Source organism: Pteronotus mesoamericanus, unplaced genomic scaffold (genome assembly GCF_021234165.1).
Source record: "Pteronotus mesoamericanus isolate MK-2021 breed Mesoamerican mustached bat unplaced genomic scaffold, CSHL_Meso_final scaffold_21, whole genome shotgun sequence".
In the NCBI taxonomy this organism is placed as follows: Eukaryota; Metazoa; Chordata; class Mammalia; order Chiroptera; family Mormoopidae; genus Pteronotus; species Pteronotus mesoamericanus.
Genome location: NW_026555310.1, coordinates 8,187,650 through 8,213,571, shown reverse-complemented (window position 1 = coordinate 8,213,571; position 25,922 = coordinate 8,187,650). Strand labels below are relative to the sequence as shown.

The 25,922-nt window shown below is 37.7% G+C and overlaps 1 protein-coding gene across 4 annotated transcripts in view; it reads left to right on the top strand.

Annotated features, from left to right (window-relative positions):
* ANO6 (anoctamin 6) overlaps positions 1-25,922 on the top strand; it is a 190,336-nt gene that overhangs the window by 104,620 nt on the left and 59,794 nt on the right. For all 4 annotated transcript variants that reach the window (XM_054591205.1, XM_054591208.1, XM_054591207.1 and 1 more), the window contains one exon: positions 12,730-12,858. In XM_054591205.1, the coding sequence (XP_054447180.1) occupies positions 12,730-12,858 (129 nt within the window). The remainder of the gene's footprint in view (positions 1-12,729; positions 12,859-25,922) is intronic.

Below are 25,922 nucleotides of genomic sequence, written 5' to 3'. Positions count from 1 at the left end.
TTTTTTTTAGACTTTTTTTTTCTGATCTTCATAACTTTCTTCCTACTACTCATTTGGGCTTTGTTTGTTCTTTTGTAGTTCCTTTAGGTGTAAGGTTAGATTGTTTATTTGATATTTTTCTTGTTTCTTGAGGTAGGTCTCTATTGATGGCTGTGAATATCCTTATTAGAATTGCATTTGTTGTGTCCCATAGATTTTGGGTCATTGTGTTCTCATTTTTATTTGTTTCAAGGTATGTTTTTATTTCTTAATCCTTTTAAAGCACTTATCGTGTGTGTTTCAGTTTCCTTTTTGTAACTAGTTTCTAGTTTCATACCACTGTGTTTGGAGTTGATGCTTTGTCTGATTTCAGTCTCCTTAAGTTTATTGAGTTTGTTTTGTGTCCTAATATGTGGTCTGCTCTGGAAAAGGTTCCATGTGCACTTAGAAAGAATATATATGCTCCTGCTTTGGGGTGAAATGTTTTAAAAGTATCAATCCAGGCATCTGGTCTTATGTGTCATTTAAGGCCACTGTTTCCTTGTTGATTTGCTCTCTGAAAGATTTATCCATTAATTTCAGTGGGGTATTAAAGTCCCCTCTTAGGACTTTACTACTGTTGCTCTCTTTGTAGGTCTGTCAATATTTACTTTACATATTTAGGTGCTTCTATGTTGGCTACGTAAATGTATACTAGAGTTAAATCCTCTTTTTCGATTGATCTCTTTATTATAATGAAATCACTTATTCGTCTCTTTTATACAGCCCCTTTTAAAGTCTGTTTTGTTTGATACAAGTATTGCTACCCCAAATTCATTTTCCATTTTCAGTTGCATGAAATATCTTTTTCTATCTCTTTACTTTCAGTCTGCGAGTGTCTTTAGATCTGAAGTGGGTCTGCTGAAGGTAGCTTATTGTGGATCTTGTTTTTTAATTGATGACTCAGCGACCCTTTGTCTTTTGATTGGAGCATTTCCTCCATTCACATTTAAAGTAATTATTAATAGGTATGTGTTTACCTATTTTTTTAATTGTTTTTGCAGTTCTTCTCTGTTCCTTTCTTATTCTCTTTTCTTCTTTTCAATATTGATGACTTTCTGTAATGTTGTGCTTGGAATCCTTTCTTTTTATTTCTTGTATATCTCATATATTTTTGCTTTGTGGTTACTGTGTCCTTCATATATACCAAGCTATGTTTATATCAGTTTATTGAAGTTGATGATTGCTTAAGTTCAAACACATTCTCAAATTGCTGCAACTTTTACTAATCCCTCCATGTTTATGTTTTTGTCATTTTTTACTTCTTTTTTTTGTCTGTGTGTATGCTTTAGTTTATCGTTTTAATTACATGATTTTTCTACTTTTGTCTTTTAAACTTTGTACTAAATTTACAGCTGGTTGATCCTCTGCTTTACTATTTGCCTTTGTCAGTGAGCATCTTTTCTTTCCTGTATTTCCTTTTTTATATTTTTTATTTTTCTTTTCTATTTAAAGAAGTCCCTTTAACATTTCTCATAATACTGGCTTAGTGGTGATTAATTCCTTCAGCTTTTTCTTGTCTGGGAAACTCTTTACCGCTCCTAAATTCTAAATGATAGCCTTGCTGGTAGTTGCAGTTGTTCATCTTTGCATTTCATCACTTTGAATATTTAGTGCCAATCATTTCTGTCATGCTAAATTCCTGCTGAAAATCAGCTGACAGTGTTATAGAAGCTCACTTGTATGTAACTAACTGCTTTTTCCTTATTACTTATAAAATTTTCTTTTTGTCTTTAACTTTTAGTGTTTTAACTGTGAGGTGTCGTAGTGTGTGATTCTTTGGGTTTGTCTTTTTTGAGATTCTCTGTGCTTCTATGTCTATTTCCTTCACCACATTAAGAAGTTTTCTGTCATTATTTGTTCAAATAGGTTTTCAATCCCTTGCTGTCTTCACTTTCTGGTATCCAATGATGCAAATGTTGGTGCACTTGATATTGTCCCAAAGGTATCTTAAACTATCCTCATTTTTTGAAAATTCCTTTCTTTTTTTGTTTTTCATGTATGTGTTTTCTGCTATCTCATCTTCCAGATTGCTTATTCAGTTCTTTGCTTCATCTGATCTAATGTTGATTCCCTCTAATGTAGTCTTCATTTTCATTTTTTTTATTTTTCATTTCTGCCAGATTTTTTTAATGATTTCTTTCCCTTTTTTTAGGTTCTCACTGAGTTCAAATATCCTTCCCCTACATTTATTGAACATAGTTATAACCAGTGTTTTGAACTCTGTACATGTTAGATTACTGTTTTCCATTTTGTTTAATTATTTTTCTGGGGTCTTGTTCTGTTCTTTTGTTTGGGACATGTTTCTTTCTATCCTCATTTTGGCTGACTCCCTGTGTTTGTTTCTGTGTATTAGGTAGATGTGCTATATCTTCTATTCTGGGCAGAGAGGCCATATGTAGTAGGTGACCTGTGGGACCCAGTGGCCCAGTCTCCCTGGTCACCTGAGCTGGGTACTCCCACTTTGTATGGCTTGTATGTCCTCTTTTTGTAGTTGAGCTTTGATTGCTGTTGGCACATCAGTAGATGGGACTGACCTTCAGGCTGTCTGGCTGTGAGGGATAGCTGTGACTACAGCAGATAAGCTGTTGTGTGTGGGCTGACCCCATGGAGCAGGAGTGTCTTTAGCAGAGCTCGGGTGTTAGCTGAGTCAGGTGTGTCATCTGTGAGTGAGAGGGATGGTGCTCTGCTGTGTGCTGAAGCCATCCACCAGGTGTGTTGGTTCTGTGATCTTCTAGGAGGGGCTCAAGTGCAGGATAAATTCAGCTTCTGCTTGTGGTCCGCTGTGGGCTACCTGGTAGGAGCTACCGAAATGATCTGCAGTTGGTTGCTACTTATGCTGGGCTTGGAGGCTTGGGAGAGGCTCTGTTGTGAACCAGAGCCAGTTTCCACGAGTATCATGGCTTGGGACCCTTAGGTGGGCACCACAGTGTGAGTTGAGACCAGCCACCACTTGTGCTGGGCTTAAGGCCATTTAATTGAAGCAACGTTCCGAACCAACACAGGCCTCAGCTTATACCAGACTTGGGGCCACCTGACAAGAGTTACAATGTAAGTTGAGACTGGTCACTGCTTGTGCTTGGGGTCTCTTGGCAAGAGGTACAGGGCATGCCAAGACCAGCCACTGCTTGTTTGCAGTTTGCAAATCTTTGAGAGTTTTGGGGAAAGATTGCATTACAAGGCAAGGCAGGCTGCTTATGTGGAAAAGTTGCTGGAAGTGGCTTGAGCCAGGTGTGCAAATTGGGTTGGGAGGGGTTTCAAGGAGTCACCAGGGTGGGGCGGATGGTGTTCAGTTGATGGAGAGCTCCCCTTCCATTTAGCAACAGCCTGTGCCAGGGCAACTGGGTGGGAAAGAAACATTGGTGCCTGCCTGTGCACCCTTCCCTGGAGAGAGTTGCCCTAGCCCCTGTCCCTCCAGCCCTTGCCCTGAGCTAGTCAATTCAGTTCTCTCTGTGTACAGTATTCCTGTGGTGTTTTGGAGCTGTGGCCCTTGTAAGCTTAGATCAAGTGAATTTGTGAGTGACCAAGTCCATGTGCATTCTTCTCAAGGCGAATGCCTGGGACTCTAGCAGCCTTTCATCTCTCAGATGCAATCCCTTCTGGTTTTCACAGACAGATGTTGTGGGGACTCCTCTTCCCAGCACTGGTGCCCCTGATGTGAGGCTGTGACCCCTCATTCCTTACGGGGAACCTCCACAGCCAACATGTCCTTCCTGATTTTAATCACCACATGTGGGTGTGGGATCAGCCCCTACCTTCTCTCTACCCCTCCTACCAGTCTCCTATTGGCTTCTTCTGTGTAGCCCTTCTGTTCACCTAGTCTTCAGGTGTTTCTTAATGATGTTTGTTCGGGCGTTTAGTTGTAATTTTGTGGTTGTGGGAGGAGGTGAGCATAGTGTTTACCCCTTCTGCATCTTGACTTTTCTTATTTGGGGCTCACTTTATTTTTATCTCCATAATAATAATAATAGGAAGAAAAAGAAGAACAGTAGTAGTAATAGTAATAAAAATATCTATGTTCAATATATTCTTTTTGAGAAATCAAAAAATACTATGTACTATATTTAAGAAAATTTTGAGCACACAAAGGTTAAAGTACCTTTTGAAAACTGGTATAAAGTGTATTGGCAAACTCATTCCTCAGAGTACTTTATTTCTTAAAAATTTCTAATAACTGATGGGAGGAATAGTTTTGTAAGGTCATTTATTATCTATAGTCAGTTTAAAGCATTTTTGTGACATTATTTTAAATGAGTCATTTGTTTTTTTAAATTTTGTTTCGGAAACACATCAGCACCATCTTTTTTCATACTACAAAGAACAGCCATTCCTGTTTACTGCTTCTTTAGTTAAAGGATAGAAAGTATTATCTATGAAGAACATTCAGCAGCTGATAGGAGTTGTCCCAATCCTTTGCTTTGCTGGGCATAAGATGCTCTGATTTGTTTTTCTTCCCCTTGCACTGAATGAGATTGCAGCCATCCATTGCCAGAGAAGCGGTCTGAGAAGATTATGGCCAAGGGATACGTGTGACAGAACAGTTCGACAAGGGAGTTACGGTTGATGACAGGACTGTTGTGTTGTAAACCCTGAGCGTCTGAAAAGCTAAAAATAACTCAGAGTAGTTCTTAAACTGGAAATGGAAACCTCCTGTGAAAGATGAAGAGCTTTCTGGGAATGACGGATTGTAATTATAAGGCAGCCCGCAGAAGAATTACACAGGAACCTGGGAAAAAGCATAAGGCTTGCTGCCTCACTGACACGCTTAGTTATACGTTATGTATCTTCTTCAGCTCAACAGTCTGAATAGCCACAGCTTGGGAAAACGCCCTTTTCTGTTCATTCTCAGATTATAGTCACCTTCTGTGAGACTGGCTTTCATTCAAAAGCATAAAACTGCAGGGACTACAGCTATGGGTTTGGTCAATGGGAACTACCAGTAAATATTTTTAACTCATAGTCAGTTACTTTGTCAAGCATTGCACATAGATAGGCAAAGACAGTTGAAATACGATTAAGAGGAACAAGAGCAGAGGTTGAGGGGAACCTGTGGTTTTGAAGTCAAACTAAAATTACCGTTTAACACTAAGGACAGACTAAGTTGTAGATAGAATATTGTGAAAGTTCATTAAGTCATGAAGAATCTTCTCGTAGCAATATTATTTTGGTTCTAACAAATTCCAGAATATAAGACTGGGAGCTATTTCTTAAAGGTCCAAAAAATGTAATTTAGGACAACCATCTTGTGTAGGTAGAAACCTACAAATCATTCTTCTTCAGGAGGTGGTACAACCTGAAAATACTAATAGGGTCAAGAAAGTATTAGGTAAATGATTGGATGTTAAATGTATATGGGGCTATTAAAGTGAAGCAAGATGTTTTGAAACCTCAAGAGGTTAGCCCCCTGGAGGATACTCATTCTCACAGCTGTTTGTTGGATCATTTTAAGACTTGTTTGGGAATATCTTAGAGCTTCATCTCGCCCCCATTTCTTCTACCAGTGTTACTACTGCCAGAGGAGAGCAGTGCAAACACATGATGGCATCTTCTAGAAAAGGAAAAGTATGAACATAAGCACTATAGACATTTCTACATTTTTTTTCTTCTTTTTTTTTTGACATTTCTTTACTTGTTCCGCTTTTCTCCAGATCATCTTTATGGAAGGCTAAACTGAGGTTTTATAAGCTGAGGTTTTAAAATGGTGAAAAGCTATTTTATGTGTTTAAAATGTTGAAAAGAAGAAGCATTTTTGTGGCATAATCTAATTATATTTATAAGTGAACTGCATCTGTCACCGATGAGAAATGACTGAAAATCACAAGTTCAGCTATTTGAGAACTAGTCGTAGCCATTTCCCAATAAAAATAGCAAGGCTATTCTTTAAAGAATTTATACATCAGTTTTTAATTTGCAACAGGAGCCATTTATAAACTAAATAACTCGTAGGCTCTAAATCTAAAAAAAAAGTATGAGTCAAAAGATGTAACTGACATTTGGGAATTACACAGGTGCCACATAAACTGTAATGGAAAGTTCACCCTGGGAGGGCGGAGGGAAGGGGCGAGGACGTCTCGCACAGGCGTGGCATGGTCCAGTGACATGTGCACATTTTCAGAAACATGTCAACACTGTTGAACCCAGGGCTGGCTGTGAGTGCCCTAGACTATTCTTGCTTTTTCTTTGGGGATGGACTTATTTCTGTGGGCCTCTTCCTTACCATTTGCCCACTTGCCCCTTTTGCCCCATGGCCTTTGAGATCTTATCAATAAAACTGGAGAGAATCTACTGGGAAGTGATTGCATAATAAGATCGTTCAATTAAGTCAAGAATAGTAGTAGGCACTTCACAAGAACAGTAATTCAGTTGGGCTCTCTGGTTAATGTTAGAGCTCTCTAGTTAAAAAGTACAAATGAAAAAAATTGACTCTCATGGGACATGTAAAAAGGATTGATATCGAATGACAGTGACATTTTCATACTCCACTGGTGGAAGTGTTCGTTTTTATAAATATTTTGAAAGACAGTTTAGCAACCTATATATCAAAATCTTTTAATAAGGCCGTACTAGTTAAAGCCTGCTTCCAGAATTTAGCCTGGGGGAATTGTAATTGAACATGTGCACAGATACACATGTACAAAGATGCTCATTGCAGCAGTGTTTATAAAAGCAACAAATTGGAAACAACTTATGTGTTCATCAGTGGAAGAACTGTTTAACTAAATTATATTGCAGCTATTAAACACAATGATGCAGAGCTTTATATCAAGCTAGAAAAATGTCTATGATAGATGTTTTTAAAACAGTATGGTAGGTATAGTATGGTACCATTTTGGGTGTGTGTGTGTGTGTAAACCTAAAAAGATGTACTCCAATATAAATTCTACTCATCTCTGGGAAATGGGATTATATACAACTTTTATTATATCCTTTATACTTTTCTCTACCTTTAGACTTTGTGTTGAGTGTATATTTTATTATTGGGGGTAAAAAAGCTATTTTTATTCTGAGATAAAAGTAAACAGGCTCCTGACCATGCGAAGGATCAGCGAAAAACTCAGGGTGAGGAAGGAGAAAGTGTGATTTGTTAAGAAATCATTCTGGGTCTCTTCTGGGTACATCTTGGTCATCATAGAGTCACCACCAAGGGACTTTCTTGGAACATCCTGACACACTTGACCCTAAGATTTGGAGCCTTTGCTTCTCTTTGCACCTTCTTCCTTGAAGGGGCCCCCTTCCCACTGCCCTTTGTTTCCGTCAGCACTGCCCTGCATGCCTGGGTCCCCTGGAAAACATGCTCACTCCCCCGCCACGGCGTGCCGTTTACTGAGCTGACTTTCTGCGTGTCCGCGAAGCTCTCCTGATCCCTGTTATTAATATCTGCCTTCTTTTCCTCTCAGCCCTGCTTCCCGCAGTGCTAGTCTCTCCACCTTCAGTGTCCGGCCTTTCATACCTGCAGTTCTTGGCACTTTTCTTTGCACTTTGCGTTTTCTCACTATCAGGTTTTCTTACAGTTTGAGGGGGCGATTTAAAACATAAGGAATAAAACTTAACCTGCAGTAATTTTGCACAATAGTGTAAAGGGGAAAAAGTTTTACTATTACGCATGCCTTGAATCTGCCTGAACTGTGCTGCAGTCGGAGGGAACACTTCAGAATATATCTCATTCATAACTGCGTGGCAAGTAAATACGATTTCATTGTTTCATATTTTGTGACACCTAAATATTTACCTAACGGCTTTTGCCTCTACACGTTTGTTTCTGTAGAACTTGCTATCTGTATGCATGGATTGGAGGTTTAATGAAAAAAATAGAAGATCCTGTATTTTTACTTTCATTCTCCATTCTGATTAAAGTTTGCTTTTCTTTCTGTTGTGTTCTTCCTGGGGTTACTTTGTTTTGCTAGTCTTGAAGATTGCAGACAGCCACATGTTTTTTCCACATTCACCTATCCATTGCCCTTTGATTGTGTTTTGATATTGTTTTCCATAGTGTAATTTCCCATTATTGTTACACAATAAACATCTCTTGCATGCTGCTTTGTGTAGAGGTTGAGACTATTAACCCAAATAATCCTGGAATGCTCTCCAAGCTCATAGTCAGTGACAACTATATCAGGGCAGGAATCGCCTATTTGGAAATTCTAGAGATATACACAGATAGTATCACTTGCTGCCCAAGGCAAATTTCCAGTACCCTTATGTGGAAGCCAGAGGTTGAGCAAAGATCCTAGTCGGACTGCTTTTTATCCAGATCTCAGACAAAAAATTTAAACTCAGCATTTTAAACGCCAGGAGTAGAGAGGCCTGTATTATGAAATGGGACTTCCAACCTTGATTTTGCAGGGTTACATGAGACACTTCAGAAGTGTTGAACAAATGCTAAACAGCAGGTTATTTCATGGACTCACCGTGTGCTGATGATCAGGGATTTCAGGAGGGTGCTCCCCTGTAACCAGCCTCCACGCCCCCGAGCAAGGGCACTCCGGCAGCGGCCTCCCCAGGTTCTCTCTCACTGCGGCCCTTCCTTCTCTGCCCAGAAGTCAGACCTCGCCGTGCTGTAACCATCGTGTGACCCGTCATATAGCAGAAGAATACCATCCTGTTCAAGGAGTCCAGTGCTTTATTTCATTCAGAGGCTGCTTAGGAGAAATTTTCCTATCACGTAATTACTGGGAAATGCTCATCTTTGGACTTGCCTGCGTGTCCTCTAGGACATTCTTTCCCAACCACCTGTCCTGTAGTATAGAACAACCGCTCTGGGGACAGGACTGGTACCCACACATACTTCCTAGCCAGTGTTACAGAACAGAAAGTTCACCTGCCCGGCGCTGGCAGAGCCAAATGCTGGACACCGAGACGTGCGGGGGAGAAATATTGCCTATTTCATTATGAATGGCACCACCCAGGAGAACTGGAAGCTACTGCTCAAAAGCCTGAACTCCCTGGTGAATGTAACTTACAGATATATAGGGCAAAATCACAAGAAGCCGTAGGTTAGGGTTTGGGGTGTTGTTGGGAGCTCGTTGACTGGAGGTGAGTTCAGAATGTTGAATAACTTTTTCAGGTCTTTTTCAGCTCTGAGGTCTGTTTTGATGTCCCTCTGTCTGGTTTTATGAGATAGTATCTAGGAGGCCATTCCACCTTAACACTCAGGAACGAAAACATGCCTAGGTTAAGATGTTATTTTTAGCCTGCAAAGGGTGGGGGTTAGGGGTGGAGAGGAGGGAGAGAGATAATTTCTAGAGCTAGGATTTAAAACTAAATTTAATCAAAGTCATAGGGACCCTTGGTTTTACCAATAGCAAAAAAAAAAACCAAAAAAACATTTTTTTTCCTGTCCTCAAACTCACAACTCTAGCTTGAAAGCACTGGGAAGAGTGATTTTGCTGCTTGCATTTTTTATCCTGATTTGGTTAAGGCAGATCCTGCCCTTTTCAGCTCTTTTGTTGAAGTAGCTGCCCACAGTGAAAAAGAGGATAGAAGCCAGCTGAGAAGAGGGAGGCCTGGAAAACATCACTTGAGTAAATCACATGTGACCTCCTTTCCTATTCTCCTCTGCACTGCGTGGCTAAGCTCTTAATTCTCAGATCCCCCCTTGCTCAGACCAGGCATTTGTCCTCTTTATGCCAAGTGTGAAACAAATGTCAATGCCAACAGCCACTGTTTTGCTTTATTTTGATGTAATGACAAATGCACATAGGTAGGCTTTTTAACCACGGTAGCCTTTAACTTTTAGTACAGTGTTAGGTCACCAGAAGTGAGTACATGAAGACTAGATTGGAGCAATTGGACCAGAGAGAGCAATAGGTGGGAATGGATGCAATGTCTAATAGACTCCAAACTGTAATTAGAAATTTGCTTGATATTTTTTCCAAGAAGGAAGAAGTATCAGCAGCTAGAGAGACTGTTGACTCCTTGGCATTGAAGACATTTGTCTAAGACCTTCAGGGTAACAGTTAGTAAGTTACCTTGATGAGGATAAGAATTGATACATTTCCCAGTTGGAAAGTCAGTAACCATGCATAAGCTCTGATCTCCAAAATGATTTTACCTGATATATTTTAAGCCTTCTCTTCAAGTATTTTTTAAATTTAAGCCACTAAACAGGAGGAGTTGGGTTCTGGGGCCTTTGTATTTTCATCTTGGTGCTATTTGACTTGTTGGAAAAAACTAAAGGCTAAATTTTAAGTAGACTCCAAGAGAAGGTATAGAAGCCAGGACTTGAATAATCTGTCTCTGAATAATCAGTCACTTAAAGAAGACTTTATTTACCCTGAGAAATTATTAAAATTTTACTTCATATAAAGCAAACACTTCAGGAGAGGTTCTCTTCTTCTCCTCCTCCTCCTCCTCCTTTCTTCTTCTCCTTTCTTCCTCCTCTTCCTCCTTTCTTTTCCTTCTTCTCCTTTTTTCCCCCTCCCCCTCTTCCCCCTCCCCCTCTTCCCCCTCCCCCTCCTCCCCCTCCTTCCCCCCCTCTTTTTTTTGGTCATTTCAATCCTGTTGGGTGGGTTAGTTAGGCCTGTAGTAGAACTTACTACTGAAAAATCCAGCTTTTTTTTTTTTTTTTGACAGCATATTTCTGTTCCTAAACCAGTCTTCTTTATTTAGGCCAGTGCCCTTGTTTGTTGCATATTCTTTCCAGCCCAGCATTTAGTTTCTCTCTTCTTCCCTCCCAATTGTTGAGTAGAATGTCTTCTGCCAAGAAATGGGAAACCTGGATTTCACAGCAGTAGAAAATTAGCACCCTCTTCCCTGGCATTGCATTCTAATAATACTGTATCGGACTTTGAACTAGTTATTTCTCACAGGCGACTATTGCCAAGTCCTAGGGGTTTTCTACCAAACAAAGGGCCGTGGTCTCCTATTACATAAAGAAAGACCTGTGTGCAGACCAGGTTACCTGGGACCGAGCTGCCGACCAGTGGTGGGGTCAATGGCCATGCCGGGAAGAATGCCTGGAGTCTTGTGCAAATGTGGTTCTCAGTCCAGGGCAAATCCTTCAGAACCTAACTTCAGTGAGCTCCTGCTGGATGCTACCGAAAGCAACATGACTTGTGCAATGGAGAACCACCTGCTTCTGTGCACTTTACAGACGTCTGTAGCAATGATCAGGTTTTCGTGACTGTAATCCACCCTACTTCACCCCCTCTTTGCCATTCTGAGAAACGATTCTCTCTTTTTTTTTTTTTCCCTCGACCTAAAATTTTCCTCTCACAGATGTCCTGGTTGTCACCCATGGTAGCATCTTCATTGAAAGGGAGAGAAATCGAATGGGGCCTCAAGGACTCTTATGACTGAAATGAAAGACAGAGCTTAACATTTTTGTATAGCGTTAAATACTCTTAAAGTTTATTGATTTTAAGTAGCTGAAATTACAAATAAGAGAGTGGGATAGTAGCCTAAGACACTAGTGATGTGTCTGTTTTCCTGGCCCTTCAGTGCCCTGGCAGGAAAAGGTCTCAAGGCAGTCACACTGTTTGGTTGAATGAGGCTGAGGTGAAGGTGCTTTGGGGTGGGTTCCATCAGCAGCCGCCTGTGTTCTGCCGAGAAAGAGCCTGCCAAATGGGAGGAGCTTCGAATACTAATAAACCTTCACCTGCTCCCTGGTGGAAAAGAGGAAAGGAAGCACAAATGTCAGGTCGAATATGTTTAGCAAAAAACACATCACAGAAGTGTGAAGAAAAGGAGGAAGTGTTGATGAAATGAGGTGATTTTTGTACTAATTGATGCTGAATGCAGAGGAGAATTAATCACATTTAATGATTAAGTGGTTCTACCAAATAAATGCAAAATGCAGGCTCCCCAGGAGTTTCTAATTTAAAAAACTGAAAAATTAAAAACTATTACTTAGTTAAAAGCAGTCTGATTCTTAAACAACAAAATTAATGTAAGCATTCAGAGAAGCTCTGTGAGAACACAAATTCAACTTTTTTAAGGAAACTGTTCAATCCATTTGTAAAAGAGACTGTTTTCAATTGTATTAGGTCTGTGTTTTGCCCTGTTTTTAAACCCATAAGGCTTTTAAGATCTAAATTAAAAGGTCATTTATTTTGTTGTTGTTGGCTGGTTTTTTGTTTTGTTTTCTTTTGTTTTGTTTTTCCTGAGGAGTGACAGAGTATCTTTTGTGGATTTGGGAACAAATAACCAAAGACTGTTGTAGCTTTTGTGTATATTGAAGCACTTACATACTTTTTTAATTGAATTTATTAATGTTATAAAATGATACCTTCTATAAAGTGGTAAGGTCAAGAGAGGTCAGGAAAAATGATGGAAAAGTTAAAAGATAGGACACAAGGAGGATGAGATTTTCATCGAAAGTGCCTTGTCTTAGATTTTTCTTCTCATTAAACAAACTTTAGTCCTTCAGATAAGCATCTCTGGTTACTGTGTTTATTTACAAACTTGATACTCCTTTTCCTGTTTGAAGTGGGAATAATTCCGAGATGAGTGTGTTAGGTACACAATACTGATATTTTCCAATGCACTTGTAGAATAATGCTAAACTGCTCAATTCAAGGACTTCCTTTCACCAAGAATAACCTCTGCTTGTGAAGATCATGGCGACCATGACCTTGTCAAATAGCTAGAAATGGATGTATTTTTCTTTCTCTATAAAAATGTCAGTGTGCTCATTAAAGCTAGAAAATAAACATGTATAAATTAGCATTTTTTCAAAAATTTATATTAAAATTTGTTTTTTATTCCACACAGGAAGACTTTAATGGAAAATCTGACTCACTCTTTTTTAATGATGGCCAGCGAAGAATTGACTTTGTATTAGTGTATGAAGATGAAAGTAAAAAAGAGAACAGTAAAAAAGGTTCAAATGAGAAACAAAGGGTAAGTTCTTTTATGCTATTTCCTTTCCTTTTATTCCTGATAATATTGTGAAATGACAAAGTACTATTTTTTATGTAAACAATAAACTGAAACTGGTGCTTAAAAGATCATTCACCATACATACCTTCATATCCTATGCTTATCGTTCCCTCAAGGCATGTTAAAAATTGTTTATTTTTAATTTGAAATAGAAGCTTTCACAGGCTCTTAACGTCAGTTGGTTTCACAGCTGAAGGCAGACTTTCTGTGGAATTATGCTTTCCCTTTGTAGGAAAGATTTTTATTAAAAGCACACTTGGCTATTTGCAATCAGGTGGGAAAAGATGCTAACAGCTAACAATGACGGCAAGTATAATATTGACTGGCATTCAGTGTGTACTCTTTCACAAATAGTACATGCCTTTTGCATGTATTTTTCTCACTTAATTCTCATAACCTGTGAAGTGCATTCCATTACCCTACCATCACTGATGAGAGAGTTGACCCTTAGGTTAAATGATTGGCTAAAGTCACAAACTCAAGTATACGAAATAGTAGAGGCAAGGTTCAAAATCTTATCTTGAATCTAGAACTTGTGCTCTTGACCTCACCCATTTTCTGTTACTTCCTTTCCTTTCCTTTCATCCTTTGTCGTTGCTGCTTCTTCCTCCCTTTCTCCAAGAACAGGGCCATCTGTATGTTGAGATATCAAACCATTGAGTAGGCGAGGGTTATCACACCTGCCTGGATCCTCTTTACCTGACCCCAAATTGTATTGTACTAAAACAAGACAAGAAAACAGCATACATGTCAGTTTTACCCATTTTGAAAATCACTCTCTCTTTGTTTATTTGTTTTTGTTTTTTCTCACATCAGTACTATCACATGCACAACTGTAATTGTTCCTGTCCGGACACTGTCTCTGAAAAAAATCTCTTTATGTCTGCTGATTCTTTCAAACCAAGTGATGAAACCTGCTTAAAATGAAGCAATCAGTCCTGTTTTATTTTGGGGGTTGGTTTGTTTGTTTTGGAGGTTCGTGTTTGCATGGTGTCCCAGGATGAGCCCAGGCTTTGGAACCTGATATCCAAATTCTAACTCAGCTACTCTATTATTGAAGTGGTCCTAGTTGATGTAAGAAACTAGCCCCGAATGACAGTGGCTTAACAAACATTTATTTATTGCTCATGTCCAGTCAAATGTGGCATTCGTGTTTGGCACAATGATTGGGGGATACAGGCAAGGCTTTGTTTCTTGAGGTTGTTCAGGGACCCAGGCTGACACAGAAGCTTTGCCATATTCAACAGGTAGTTTCTAACATCATCATGGGCATCACCATAAATGGTAGATAAGATAAGAGAAGGGATGGAGACAGTATTCAAGCTTCTTAATCTCTTTGGCCTACAAAAGACTACATCAGTTGTGTTCAGATTCTGTTGATCAGAATTCAGGAAGGTGGAAAATGTAGTTCCTGGCTGGACTGCCATTTCTCAGTAGGAGCGTCACACTACGAAAGTTGCCACAGCTACTAACTAGCTGTGTGACATTGGTGAATTTTCTTATCAATGTCATCTTTTGAGGTGCCTGTTATTTTTTACATTTTGACATCTCTCACATCAGGGTGCATATTACAAATGGTGTGTCATAATTTCACTGGCTGAATTTTTTCTTTTTGGTACATACAATATTGGCCCACTGTATAACAATTGGCATCTTAGATTTAGGAAAATGGGAATTCCAATGCCTAGTCCATAGGTTTATGGGTAGGATTAAGTAAAATAGTATATATAGATGTTATGTAAATTTTCAGCACATGTTAGATAGTAGATTTTAATTCCTATCCCTTCATTTTTATTTGGGGTTTTCTTTTCTCTATAAAATTTTGTTTTTCAATTACTGTTTACATTCAGTATTATTTTGTATTAGTTTCAGGCATACAACATAGTGGTTATACAGTCATATACTTGACAAAGTGTTCTCCCAGTATTTTCAGTACCCACCTGGCACCATACCTAGCTATTACAATATTATTGACCATATTTCCTATGCTGTGTTTTACATCCCCATAACTGTCTTGAACTACCAATCTGTACTTCTCAGTCCCTTCACCTTTTTCATATTTGGAATTCTCTTAAAACAGTACACTAATATGAAAAGGTATGACCCTCCTTTTGTTATTGTATAATTTTATCACTACAGTTAAATAGCTTAGAGTACTTTTTCATATTCCCGTGGACACTAAGATATCTCCTGTGCAGTTGTAGTCACCATCATCAAATATTCATCAAGCATCCATATGCCAATGGAACTGGATTGAGTACTGCATAAAGTAAGTTAAACAAATCTAATCCATTAAAGTATAAAGGAAACAGTTCTGGTTTTAGACAAGAGCTTCACGCCATGGAGAAGAAGCCCCAGAGCTGCTTGCATTATTAATAAGTTCTGCATTTGCTTTACATAGAAACATAAGCCCCAGGGTAACTCTCATAAATCAGGAGGAAAAAAGTTATCATTAATTTTGGAAATCCTTGCGCTCATGGATTGATATCCCATGATGTGGTTTTAATAAACTGTGCTTTGAAGTGTTTTGAAGTGTTCTATTTGTACACATTACTTAATTTGGACTCCACCAGAATGCAGAGGTCAGCTTCAGAATCACATTTTTATTAATTTGAAAAACATTTGCAAGATCTCTCATGCTCCCTGTCAGGCCTTATTTAGGAGTTAGGACAACACCAAGGAAAACATTTTCAAAATCCTGTTTTCTTTGAGAGAGGAAAAAAGGTCTAAGTCATATTGATTTCCTAAAGCAATGCCAAGGCTGACTTTCCTGGGGCTGAGTTAAAGAACACTCTTAAATACTTTTTTAGGGATGATGGAGAAAGATCGACATAATAGGGCCACAAATGTCAAAAACACAGGGGAGTAAAAGGCTCCACTTTCTATGAGCAAAAGAGAAATTATTTTTCTATCCAAACCTCCAAATAGCATGTTACTTTGTCCCCTTGTATTAGTGAAAATACTTGAGATACCTCACACCTTCCTTTTAAAAGCATAAACCATTTAGATTTTGGAAGGGGTTATGAGGGTAAGTAGTTTCAATAATAAATGTTCATTTAGCCAGTAGTGCTCTTAGCACAGAATCAGTTTGAATTTTCTTTTTTACTGCAAGTAACAGGAAAATAAAACTCAAAATGGCTTAAATGCTAACAGAAAATAATTTTCTCATTTAAGAAGTAGGCTGGAGGTAGGACCACGTCTGGGTTAGATGATTTATTGGCTTAACAAAGTCATCCGGAATCGAGGTATATTCCATCCTCTGTCTGGCTTTTCCTAAACGGACCTTGCTTGTTACAAGATGGCTGCTGCAGTTCCCGGAATCCAGACGCAAGAGGGGGAAATGCTCTTTCTCGTGGTCCTTTTGTGAGGGGGAAGAGACCTCCCCTAGAAGAGCCCTAAGCAGGCTTCCCATTACATTTTGTTGTCTATTACAAATCTGTTCCTAAGCCAACTACTGGCAAGATGAATGGAAGTGCCATCATTATCATAGACTGATCAAGATTAGTCTTTCATCTCTTGAATCACCTGATTACCCAGTATCTGAAAAACCAGCTGGCTTTTCCTAGTAATGAAGAAGGGGAGAATGACTGTTCAGTGGGCAGCCAGCAGCTTCTGGCACAGCAAATGATTAAGTATATCTAAGTATGTTTGATCTACACTGTGAAGAGCAAAAATGTTTTAAATAAAACAAATTTCCATGTATTTTTCCTACACTCCTTGCTCATTTTTGTTAGTAATGCTTCTTCCATTTCATTTTTAGAACAGTTTAAGAAGTGGCAGAATTAGTCTATTTTGTATTTCATTTAGTCTGACACTTGACCTCCCTTCAAACAGATGTGTTCATGATGAAGTACTAGTATAATTCAAATGATGGGAAAGAGGGTGAAGGGGTCTGGGTAGCACAAAAACAGTGTAAGCAACACCGAAGATATGATTTTATCTTTTTTACTGTATTTTTTTTTATCAGCAGAATTCATTTCTAAACTTAATGGAAAATTTATTTCTGTAAAGTTGATGAAAGTTTATGTATGGAAGTAAAAATTTGTATTTCCTATCAGACCTTAAAAATTTTTTAGTGTACGGCAGATGGATCTATCCAATAGAGACCATAGAAAAAGAGATTTTTAAAGATGAGTGATGAAACTAAATTATAACCGAACTTTCAAATAATGTAAGACAACTGACTAATTGGTTATAGATTCTGTGAACCTTTAAAACTGTTACACACTGTTTTATTATGAGGTTGAAATGGTTTGCCTGGAAGCTGGATGAGATCTCTTTGGGTGTTTTTAAGTTCATCTGAAAGTTCTACTATGCTTAAAACAGTACATCACTCCATTTATTGAAGTCTTACATTCTTTAGAAAAGTTTTATAACAACGTCCATGAATATCTTGTATATTTTCACTATTACTTTAAATTTTTGTTGCTGCTGTCAGAATGATTTAAAATGGAGTTTGTGATTTATTGTTGTGTGTTTAAAAAATCTATTATTCAAGTTCTATCTAGGGACCTTGCTAAACTCTTTTTAGTTCTAGTACTTTCTCATACTTGTTTTAAGTTTTCTCAGAAGACCTTCTACAAGCGACGGTTTTCCTCTACTATTTCCATCTTTATACGTCTTTCTTTTTCTTGTCCAAGTGCAATGGCTAAGACACAGAACCAGTAACACATAATGATCACCATTGTATTGCTTCTTATTTCAGTGAGAATGTTTCTAAAATTTCAGTATTGAATATCAAACTTACTATACATTTTTCATAGTTTTAAAAAGTTAAAAGAGTTCCCTTTTAGTTCTAGATTGCTAAGAGTTTTTATAATTGGATTTTAAATTTTATCAAACGTTTTTTTTTTTTTGGTATCAAAGTGATCATCTGGCTCAATTTCTCATGTGCATTGAGTATATAGTTATTTGTAGCTGATAAGATGGTAATTCAAAAATCATTTGTTATTGGCCTCAATATGCAATGTATAATTTCTATAGCCATTAGCTTTTCTGCTTAGGCTAATACTACATTAACATAGTTTATTTACTTATAATTCATTAAAAAGTATTTGAGATCAGTTACAGAAATATATCAAGAATAAAAGTAATTAGTATGTAAGTCAGGGTAACAGAAATATAAAAGCCAGAAAATACAATAAAGCCATATATCAGAGTAATAAACAAAATGATTTATTATTAACCATAAGGTCCTGTTCAAAAGTTAGAGTTCAGCTGCAAATCTGCCTCTGAGATTCCTCATAGCCAAAAAGGGTAAGGATATTATCAATAATATGGTCTAAAGTTTGAACCTAAAAACCAAACTGATTGTTCAAAAGAAATATAATGTTCTGGTGTGAGGATGCCCCAGAAAGAGATTTATCCCTTGGGTCCTCATAAAGAGGAAGGCCTGATGGAATAGACATAACATTGGCATACTTTCTCCAAATTGAAGAAATTAAGGGATGACACAGGGGAATTACAAAGAGTCAGAACATTTCCTGGAAATGACATCTTTGCCACAGATTGTCCATGCATTGAAAACTTGACATTCGTATTCAGACAGGTTAAAAAAAGATGATGATAGCCAGCTTTGAATGGTTTCACCTTCACAGATAACTTTTGGCAGGTGTTCTCTCTTGCTTTATGAAGTTAAATCAGGTCTAGCTTCAATTCCTTAATATTTTTGGCTAAGGCAGATACCTCTTCTTTATATTTTTATCTCCTTCCTTCACACTCTACTTGCTTATACTAAGATTGTAGGTTAAAAGGAATAAATTAAATTAGAATCAGCAGTGTCAAATTACAGCTACAAAATGTGTTGTTGGTATAAGTACATTTGGTTTTATTTTTGAGTTCTCAGCACAAGAGCAGTGAATCCAAATCTTGCTTTTTATTTCCAAAATGGGAAGTGTGCTTGGACCCAGTCCTTAAGAACAGACACAGAGGACAGTGAAATCCTGAAAAATAAAATCTGATTATTCCATTTCATTTCCCAAAGATGTGGAGAAGAAAAAACCCTTTTCTTGATGGGCCCTTCTGAGGTCTGGCCTTAGATTTGACTGAAGAAGCTGTCATTTTTCCTGGTCCCCAAAGACACCAGTGTCTCACTTTTTAAAGGGTCATCTGTAAAAGAGTAAAGTGTTTGGAAAAATCAACTATTCTGAATTCTCATTTAGAACGTGCTTGAGGGGGATAAATAATCAACAAATAGCTGCTTGGATCCCCCGAAAAAATGTGTCCTGAAAAACAGTATTTCTTAAGCTTATCTGATGGTAAGAGCATCACCTTTGCTTATTGACACTAGATTATTTCAGGCCCCATCCTATACCCTACTGAGTCAGAATCTCAAGGGGAGGGGCCCAAGAATCCGCTTTTTAAGCAGTGCTCCAAGCTGTTATATAAGAGGGTAACTGTGGGAAACGGTGCCCTAAAATGTTTACAGTAGCTGTCTCAGCAGTGGATGATAGGTGATTTTTATTCATTCCTGGACAGTTTTTTTCCTGAGATACCATCTATGTATTTATTTTTGTAATTACGTCGAAAGGTGTCCATTTAAAAGGAAAGTTGAAAGGGAACATAATGTAAGTACTTGCTTCCACTCTGTGCCCGCCACTGGGCATGCTCATCCGCGTTCTGTCCTCTAGTGACTGCGCGTTGCCCACTTGGGTAGATCCCTCACCAGATCAGGCCACCCCCATTAAGCAGTTTGCCTCCAACACAGGAATTTAAATTAAGTCCCAATTAAATAATTTATTCTGCTTACCAAACCTTCTTGAGCACACGATATATAACTTCAAAAAAAAAGCACTTAGAGTAATTAGACAGTATTTTTTTTTTTGCACAAATTAAGTACCTTTGACTTTTTTCTCATCTCGCTTTGTAGGTTTAACAGAGATTGGCAAGTTGAAAAATACAGTGACAGCCTCATCAGTACTTGGCCAAAAAAGCTGTAGGAATATTTGAAATTCGTCTATGCATGTTTTTCATTAATCCCAACTGATTTGTGCTTTATTAGTATCACAGTAAAATTCAGTAAATTTTACTTCTTAGACATTACAACCCTTGCTTTTTATGCTAAAAAAGCTGGGTGGCATAAAGAAAAGGGTAGATTGGTGTTTATAATCAGTATTATTACTATGTAATTCACAAGCAAGTCCTTCCCAACAATGACTTTATTAAGCCAAATGAGATGTGTAATCTAAGGTGCTTAGGGACAGAAAGCTTCCTTAATTAAGTCAGGCTGTCCTTTGTGATTTTGATTGCTTTATTCTTTATTTCTCTGACAGCTTTACTAACCTCGAAAAAGAGTTATGAATAAAATATCAGTGTCTGGAGTGAGAAAGGTACTCTTGTCCTTTTTTATCCTGAACCCCCAGCACTGTCCTCTGCCAACAGTAATAGAATAACATGCATCTTTTGGTGATGTGCATGGCTCCTCAATGGTTGTAGTCACTTTGGCTTCACTAGAAGTAAGTTAAAAAAAGAAATCCAGGTGGCAATGGCAATAAATTTGCTCCCCTAGACAAAGAGTAATTTACAGCACAATTTAATGTACAAACTGGGCTTTTTTTCAGAGCCAGTAGTCTAGCTTAATCATTTTGTGCTGCCAAATACAGATCATAGACGATAGAACGTAGTTTAGGTTTTTATATATAAGATTTTCCAACAAGGCATATAGATAATTTTTAGTGAAGGATTGTGTGCCTCCGATATTCATTTACTCAACAAATATTCACTGAACAATGGCTGTGTCAGGCAATATACAATATTAATTTTCTATCATTTTTAACATGGAAGACAACTCTAACCAAATTTTTTTTAAATGTCAAGACCACTGTTGCTTATCCAAGTGTAAATTCTACAGAGAAGTAAAGATGGTGATTTCACGTTAAAATGCCTAAGCAATCTTTTCTTAAGTAAGCACTCTTTTCCTGTTATGTGCCTGTTTGACATATTTAGCACATATGCTAATTTACTATAGCTACCTGACAAACCAAGAAAACTGATTTGATCAATTTTTAAAATATTCCACTAGTTCTTTGTGAATTGCCTTGCCAAAGGAAAAATAACATGAACTGTTGGCAGCGATGTGGGCTCTCAGTTCTTGACTTCATGCAGGAAAGATTTCAATGAGTCCAGGTGATTTTAAGCTGGGGACAGTGAAACAGGAAGGTCTTAAGATGAAAGAGGCATGATCATAGCAGCAGGAATGAGCCTAGGTGTAGCTGCTCTGGCCCTTTGAAAATGTGAGGAAGAGCCAAACCTAGGAAAGTCTTCCCTGGCTCTTTAGAAAGGAAGTCACAGAGGCAGAAGTAGTGAGCCAGCTGGCTGTGTGAACTCAAGAAACAAGTTACTGAGGCAAAAGAAGAGACCTTGGAGAAAGAAGGTAAAGATAGGTACCTTAGGAAGGAAGGGGGTAAGGGCTCAGGTGTGCTCTCTAGTGACTTTCTTTTCTTTTTTGTTTTTATTGTATTTGTTCAGTTATTTATCTCCCTATAACCCTGTCCCCACCTGCAGTCACCAAACTGTTGTCCATGTCCATGAGTCCTTTTTCTTTTCTGTTCAATCCCTCCACCCCCCAACCCCACCCCGCCCCAGAGCTCTCAGCCTGCTCTCTATCTATAAGTCTCTGTTTTGCTGGTTAGTTCAGTCTGTTTCTTAGATTTCACATATGAGTGAAATCATATGGGATTTTTCTTTCTCTTACTGGCTTATTTCACTTAGCCTAATGTTCTACAGGTCCATCCATGCTGTCACAAAGAGTAAATTTTCTTCTTTTTCACAACTGAGTAGAATTCCATTGTGTAAATGTCCCACAGCTGTTTCACCCGTTCATCTACTGATGGACACTTGGGCTGCTTCCATATCTTGGGGATTGTAAATAACGCTGCAGTGAACATAGGGGTACTTATTTTGAATTAGTGTTTCAGGTTTCTTTGTATAAATTCCAAAGAAAGTGGAGCTGTTGGGTCATAAGGCAGTTTCATTTTTAATTTTTTGAGGTATCTCCATACTGCTTTCCACAGTATGCAGGTTGGGAATGCACCAGTCTGCATTCCCACCAACAGTGCAAAAGGGTCCCCTTTCTCCACATTCTCGCCAGCACTTGTTTGTTGATTTATTGCTGATAACCATTCTGATAGGTGTGAGATGATATTTCATTGTGGTTTTAATTTTCATTTCTCTGATGATTAATGACGTTGAGCATCTTTTCATATGTCGGCCATCTGTATATCCTCTTTGGACAAGTGTCTATTCATGTCTTTTGCCCATTTCTAAATTGGATTCTTTGTTTTTCTGGTGTTGAGTTTTATAAGTTCTTTATAAATTTTGGATATTAACCCTTTTTCAGATGTATCAGTGAATGTGTTCTCCCATTCAGTAGGTTGTCTTTTTATTTTGTTGGTAGTCTCTTTTCTGTGCAAAAACTTTATAATTTGATGTAGTGCCAATTGTTTGTTTTTTGTTTTATCTCCCTTGCCTGAGGAGATATATCAAAAAAATATATATATATTGCTGCAAGCGGTATCCAAGATTTTACTGCCTATGTTTTCTTCTAGGATTTTTATGGCTTTGGGTCTAACATTTATGTCTTTAATCCATTTTGAATTTATTCTTGTATGTGGCATTAGAAGGTGGTCTTGTTTACAAAGCCCAAAGTGAGTAGAAGGAAGGAAATAATAAAGATCAGAGCACAAATAAATGAAATAGTGTATAAAGAAACAATATAAAAGATCAATGAATCCAAGAGCTGGTTCTTTGAAAAGATAAACAGGATTGACAAACCTTGAACCAGACTCATCAAAATAAAAAGACAGAGGACCCAAATAAATGAAATCAGAAATTAGAGAGGAGAAATAACAACTGCCACCAAAGAAACACAAAGGATCATAAGAACATATGAATAAATATATGCCAACAAATTGGACAACATGGACAAAATGGGTAAGTTCCTAGAAATATACAATCTTATAAAACTAAATTAGGAAGAATGTGAAAATCTGAATAGACAGATTCAATTGTAGTGAAGTTGAAGCAGTGATCAAAAAAACTCACAACAAACAACCCCTGGACCAAATAGCTTCACATGTGAATTTTACCGAACATTCCAAGAACTAACACCGCTCCTTCTCAAACTATTTCATAAAATTCAAGAGGAGGGAAGACCCCCAAGCCCATTTTATGAGGGCAGAATTATCCTAATTCTAAAAACAGGTAAAGACACTACAAAAAGAAAAAAGAAAATTATAAGCCAATATCCCTGATGAGAATAGATGCTAAAATCTTAAACAAAATAATAGCAAACCAAATACAACAGTGCATCAAAAAGATCACACACCATGATCAAATGGGATTTATTCTGGGAATGCAAGGTTGGTACAACATTTGCGAATCAATAAATGTGATTCACCACATAAACAGAATGAAGGATAAAAACCATGTTATGATGTCAATAGATGCAGAAAAAAGCTTTTGATAAAATCCAGTACTCATTTATGATAAAAACTCTCAGAAAAGTGGGAATAGAGGGAACATACCTAAACATAATAAAGGCCATATATGACAAACCCCCTGCCAGCATCCTACTCAAGAGGCAAAAACTAGAAGCATTCCCCTTAAGACTGAAAACAAGGATGCCTGCATTCACCTCTCTTATTCAACATAATACTGGAAGTCCTAGACATAGCAATCAGACAAGAAGAAAACATAAAAGGCAGGAAAAGTGGAAAGGAAGAAGTAAAACTATCTTTATTTGCAGATGATGTGATACTGTACATGGAGAATCCTAAAGATTCCACCAAGAAACTGCCAGAACTGATAAATGAATTCAGTAAAGTAGCAGGATACAAAATTAATATCCAGAAATCAGTTGCATTTTTATATGTGAATAATGAATTATCAGAAAGGGAAATTAAGAAAACAATCCCATTCACAGTTACTTCAAAAAGAATAAGATGTCTAAGAATAAATCTAACCAAAGATGTAAAAGACCTGTACTTGGAAATTATAAGACAGTGAAGAAGATACAAATAATTGAAAGCATACCGTGTTCATGGATAGGAAGAATTAACATCATTAAAATGTCCATATTACCCAAAGCAATCTATAGATTCCTATCAAGATACATATGAAGTATTTCACAGAACTAGACCAAATAGTTCCAAAATTTATATAGAACCACAAACAGTCCCAAATAGCAACAACGATTTTGAAAAGGAAGAACAAAGTTGGAGGAATCATGCTACCTTATATCAAACTATACTATGAGGCCATAGTCATCAAAACAGCATGGTATTGGAATAAAAACAAACACATAGATTGATGGAACAGAATAGAGAGCCCACAAATAAATCTACATTTTTATAGTCATTATTTGACAAAGGGAGCAAGCACATACTGTGGACTAAGGATAGTTTATTTAATAAATGGTGTTGGGAAAATTGGGCAAAATGTGTAGAAGAATGTGACTTTTTTTTAAAGGACCAAGGCAGCTCGCCGAGGTTTATTCCTGTTGCTGTGATCTTGCCTCTTCTATCTTAAGCCTTTCCTTTGTTCACTGTCCCCAGCTTTAATAAATGTACTCTCAAAATCTCCTGGATTTGTGATGTGAAATCTCTCCTGCATAAATTCAGGAATCGAGAGCCCACATTTCTGCCAACAGAACTATCTTACTAAAGTAACACCAAGATGATATGTTAACATGTTTAAGCAAATAAAAAATGTCCTATCCTTGACTAAGCTTGTTTAAGTATTTGTAGTTGTAAAATAGAGGGTATCATATGAACCAACTTCAGGGTCTACCAATTGTCTTAAGAAATATCAGGTAAATATCTCAGCAGTTCTTTGTAAAGAACTAGATAGATACTAAATAAGATAAATTAGTACAACCGTTTTGGAGGGGAATATGGCAACACATATTTAAAAACTTCAAGTTGTGTGCACTCTGATTAATAATTACGCTTCCAGGACTTCATCCTGAGGAAGTAATAATGGATACACAAAGGTTATTCTACAAAGATTTTCATAGTAGTGAAAAATTAGAAACAACCTAAATATCTAACAATTTGAGATAAGTTAATAAATAAAAAAAGTCCATCTGTCTGAGAGAATATTATATCGTTAAAATGAGAGGGAAGAGAAATATGTCTAGTTTTTCTGCATCTGCGATATTCACATGTGCTATATACTCCTATTAGTGACTTTCCTTAATAACCACAGAAATGGGGCAAAAGAGACGAGATGTAAAGATGTGTTTATATTCTTTGGAGAATGAAAAGGTTACACATCCGTCAGATAGCAAAGAAGACAGACCAAGAAGAACCAGGATGACCATGTAGTATGGACAAGTCAAGAACAGGGAGGGCTGAGTGACTCAGCATTGAGATGCGTTTCCTGGAGTTCTAGCACAATGGTGTCCCAGGTATCCCACTGGAGGGATTAAAATGTCATTGGGTGCACAATGGAAAAGCCAAGTAGAAATTACTTATTTTTTGTTCAGATGCTTGACATTAAAAAGTACAGATGAGACTGTGAGACTTACAGAATAGACAGGATTTTTTTTTTTTTTTTTTTTTTTTAAGGAATAAGGTAAGCTGATCATGTTTGAAGGGCATGCCACTGAGTGCTTTATACCTGTGATCACATTTAATCCTTAAGAAAACTCAAAGGTGAAGCTATTTCTTTTCCCATTTTTGAGATGAAACCTCTGATGCTTATAAAGTTTATTTACCCATCACAGAGCTAGCAAACTGCAGAACCAGGATTTGAATTTTGACTCCTAATCTAACCACGATGCCCAGGAGTAAAACTGGAGCTAAACTGCAAGAGCTAAAGAAACAATGTGGTATACTAAAATCTGCGAGGAGAGAGTCCCACGAAAGGGATGAGGAGGTACAGCCTCAATTCAGAAATTCCGTAAAGGGGAAAGAACCTTGTCAAACGTCGCCATGCAGCCTGCTGCAGTCGTGGTTGATGCAGTTGATACGACCAAGGCAGGGGAGTTTGGGTCCGGTGTGTTTGATGACAGAGCTGCCCTCCTG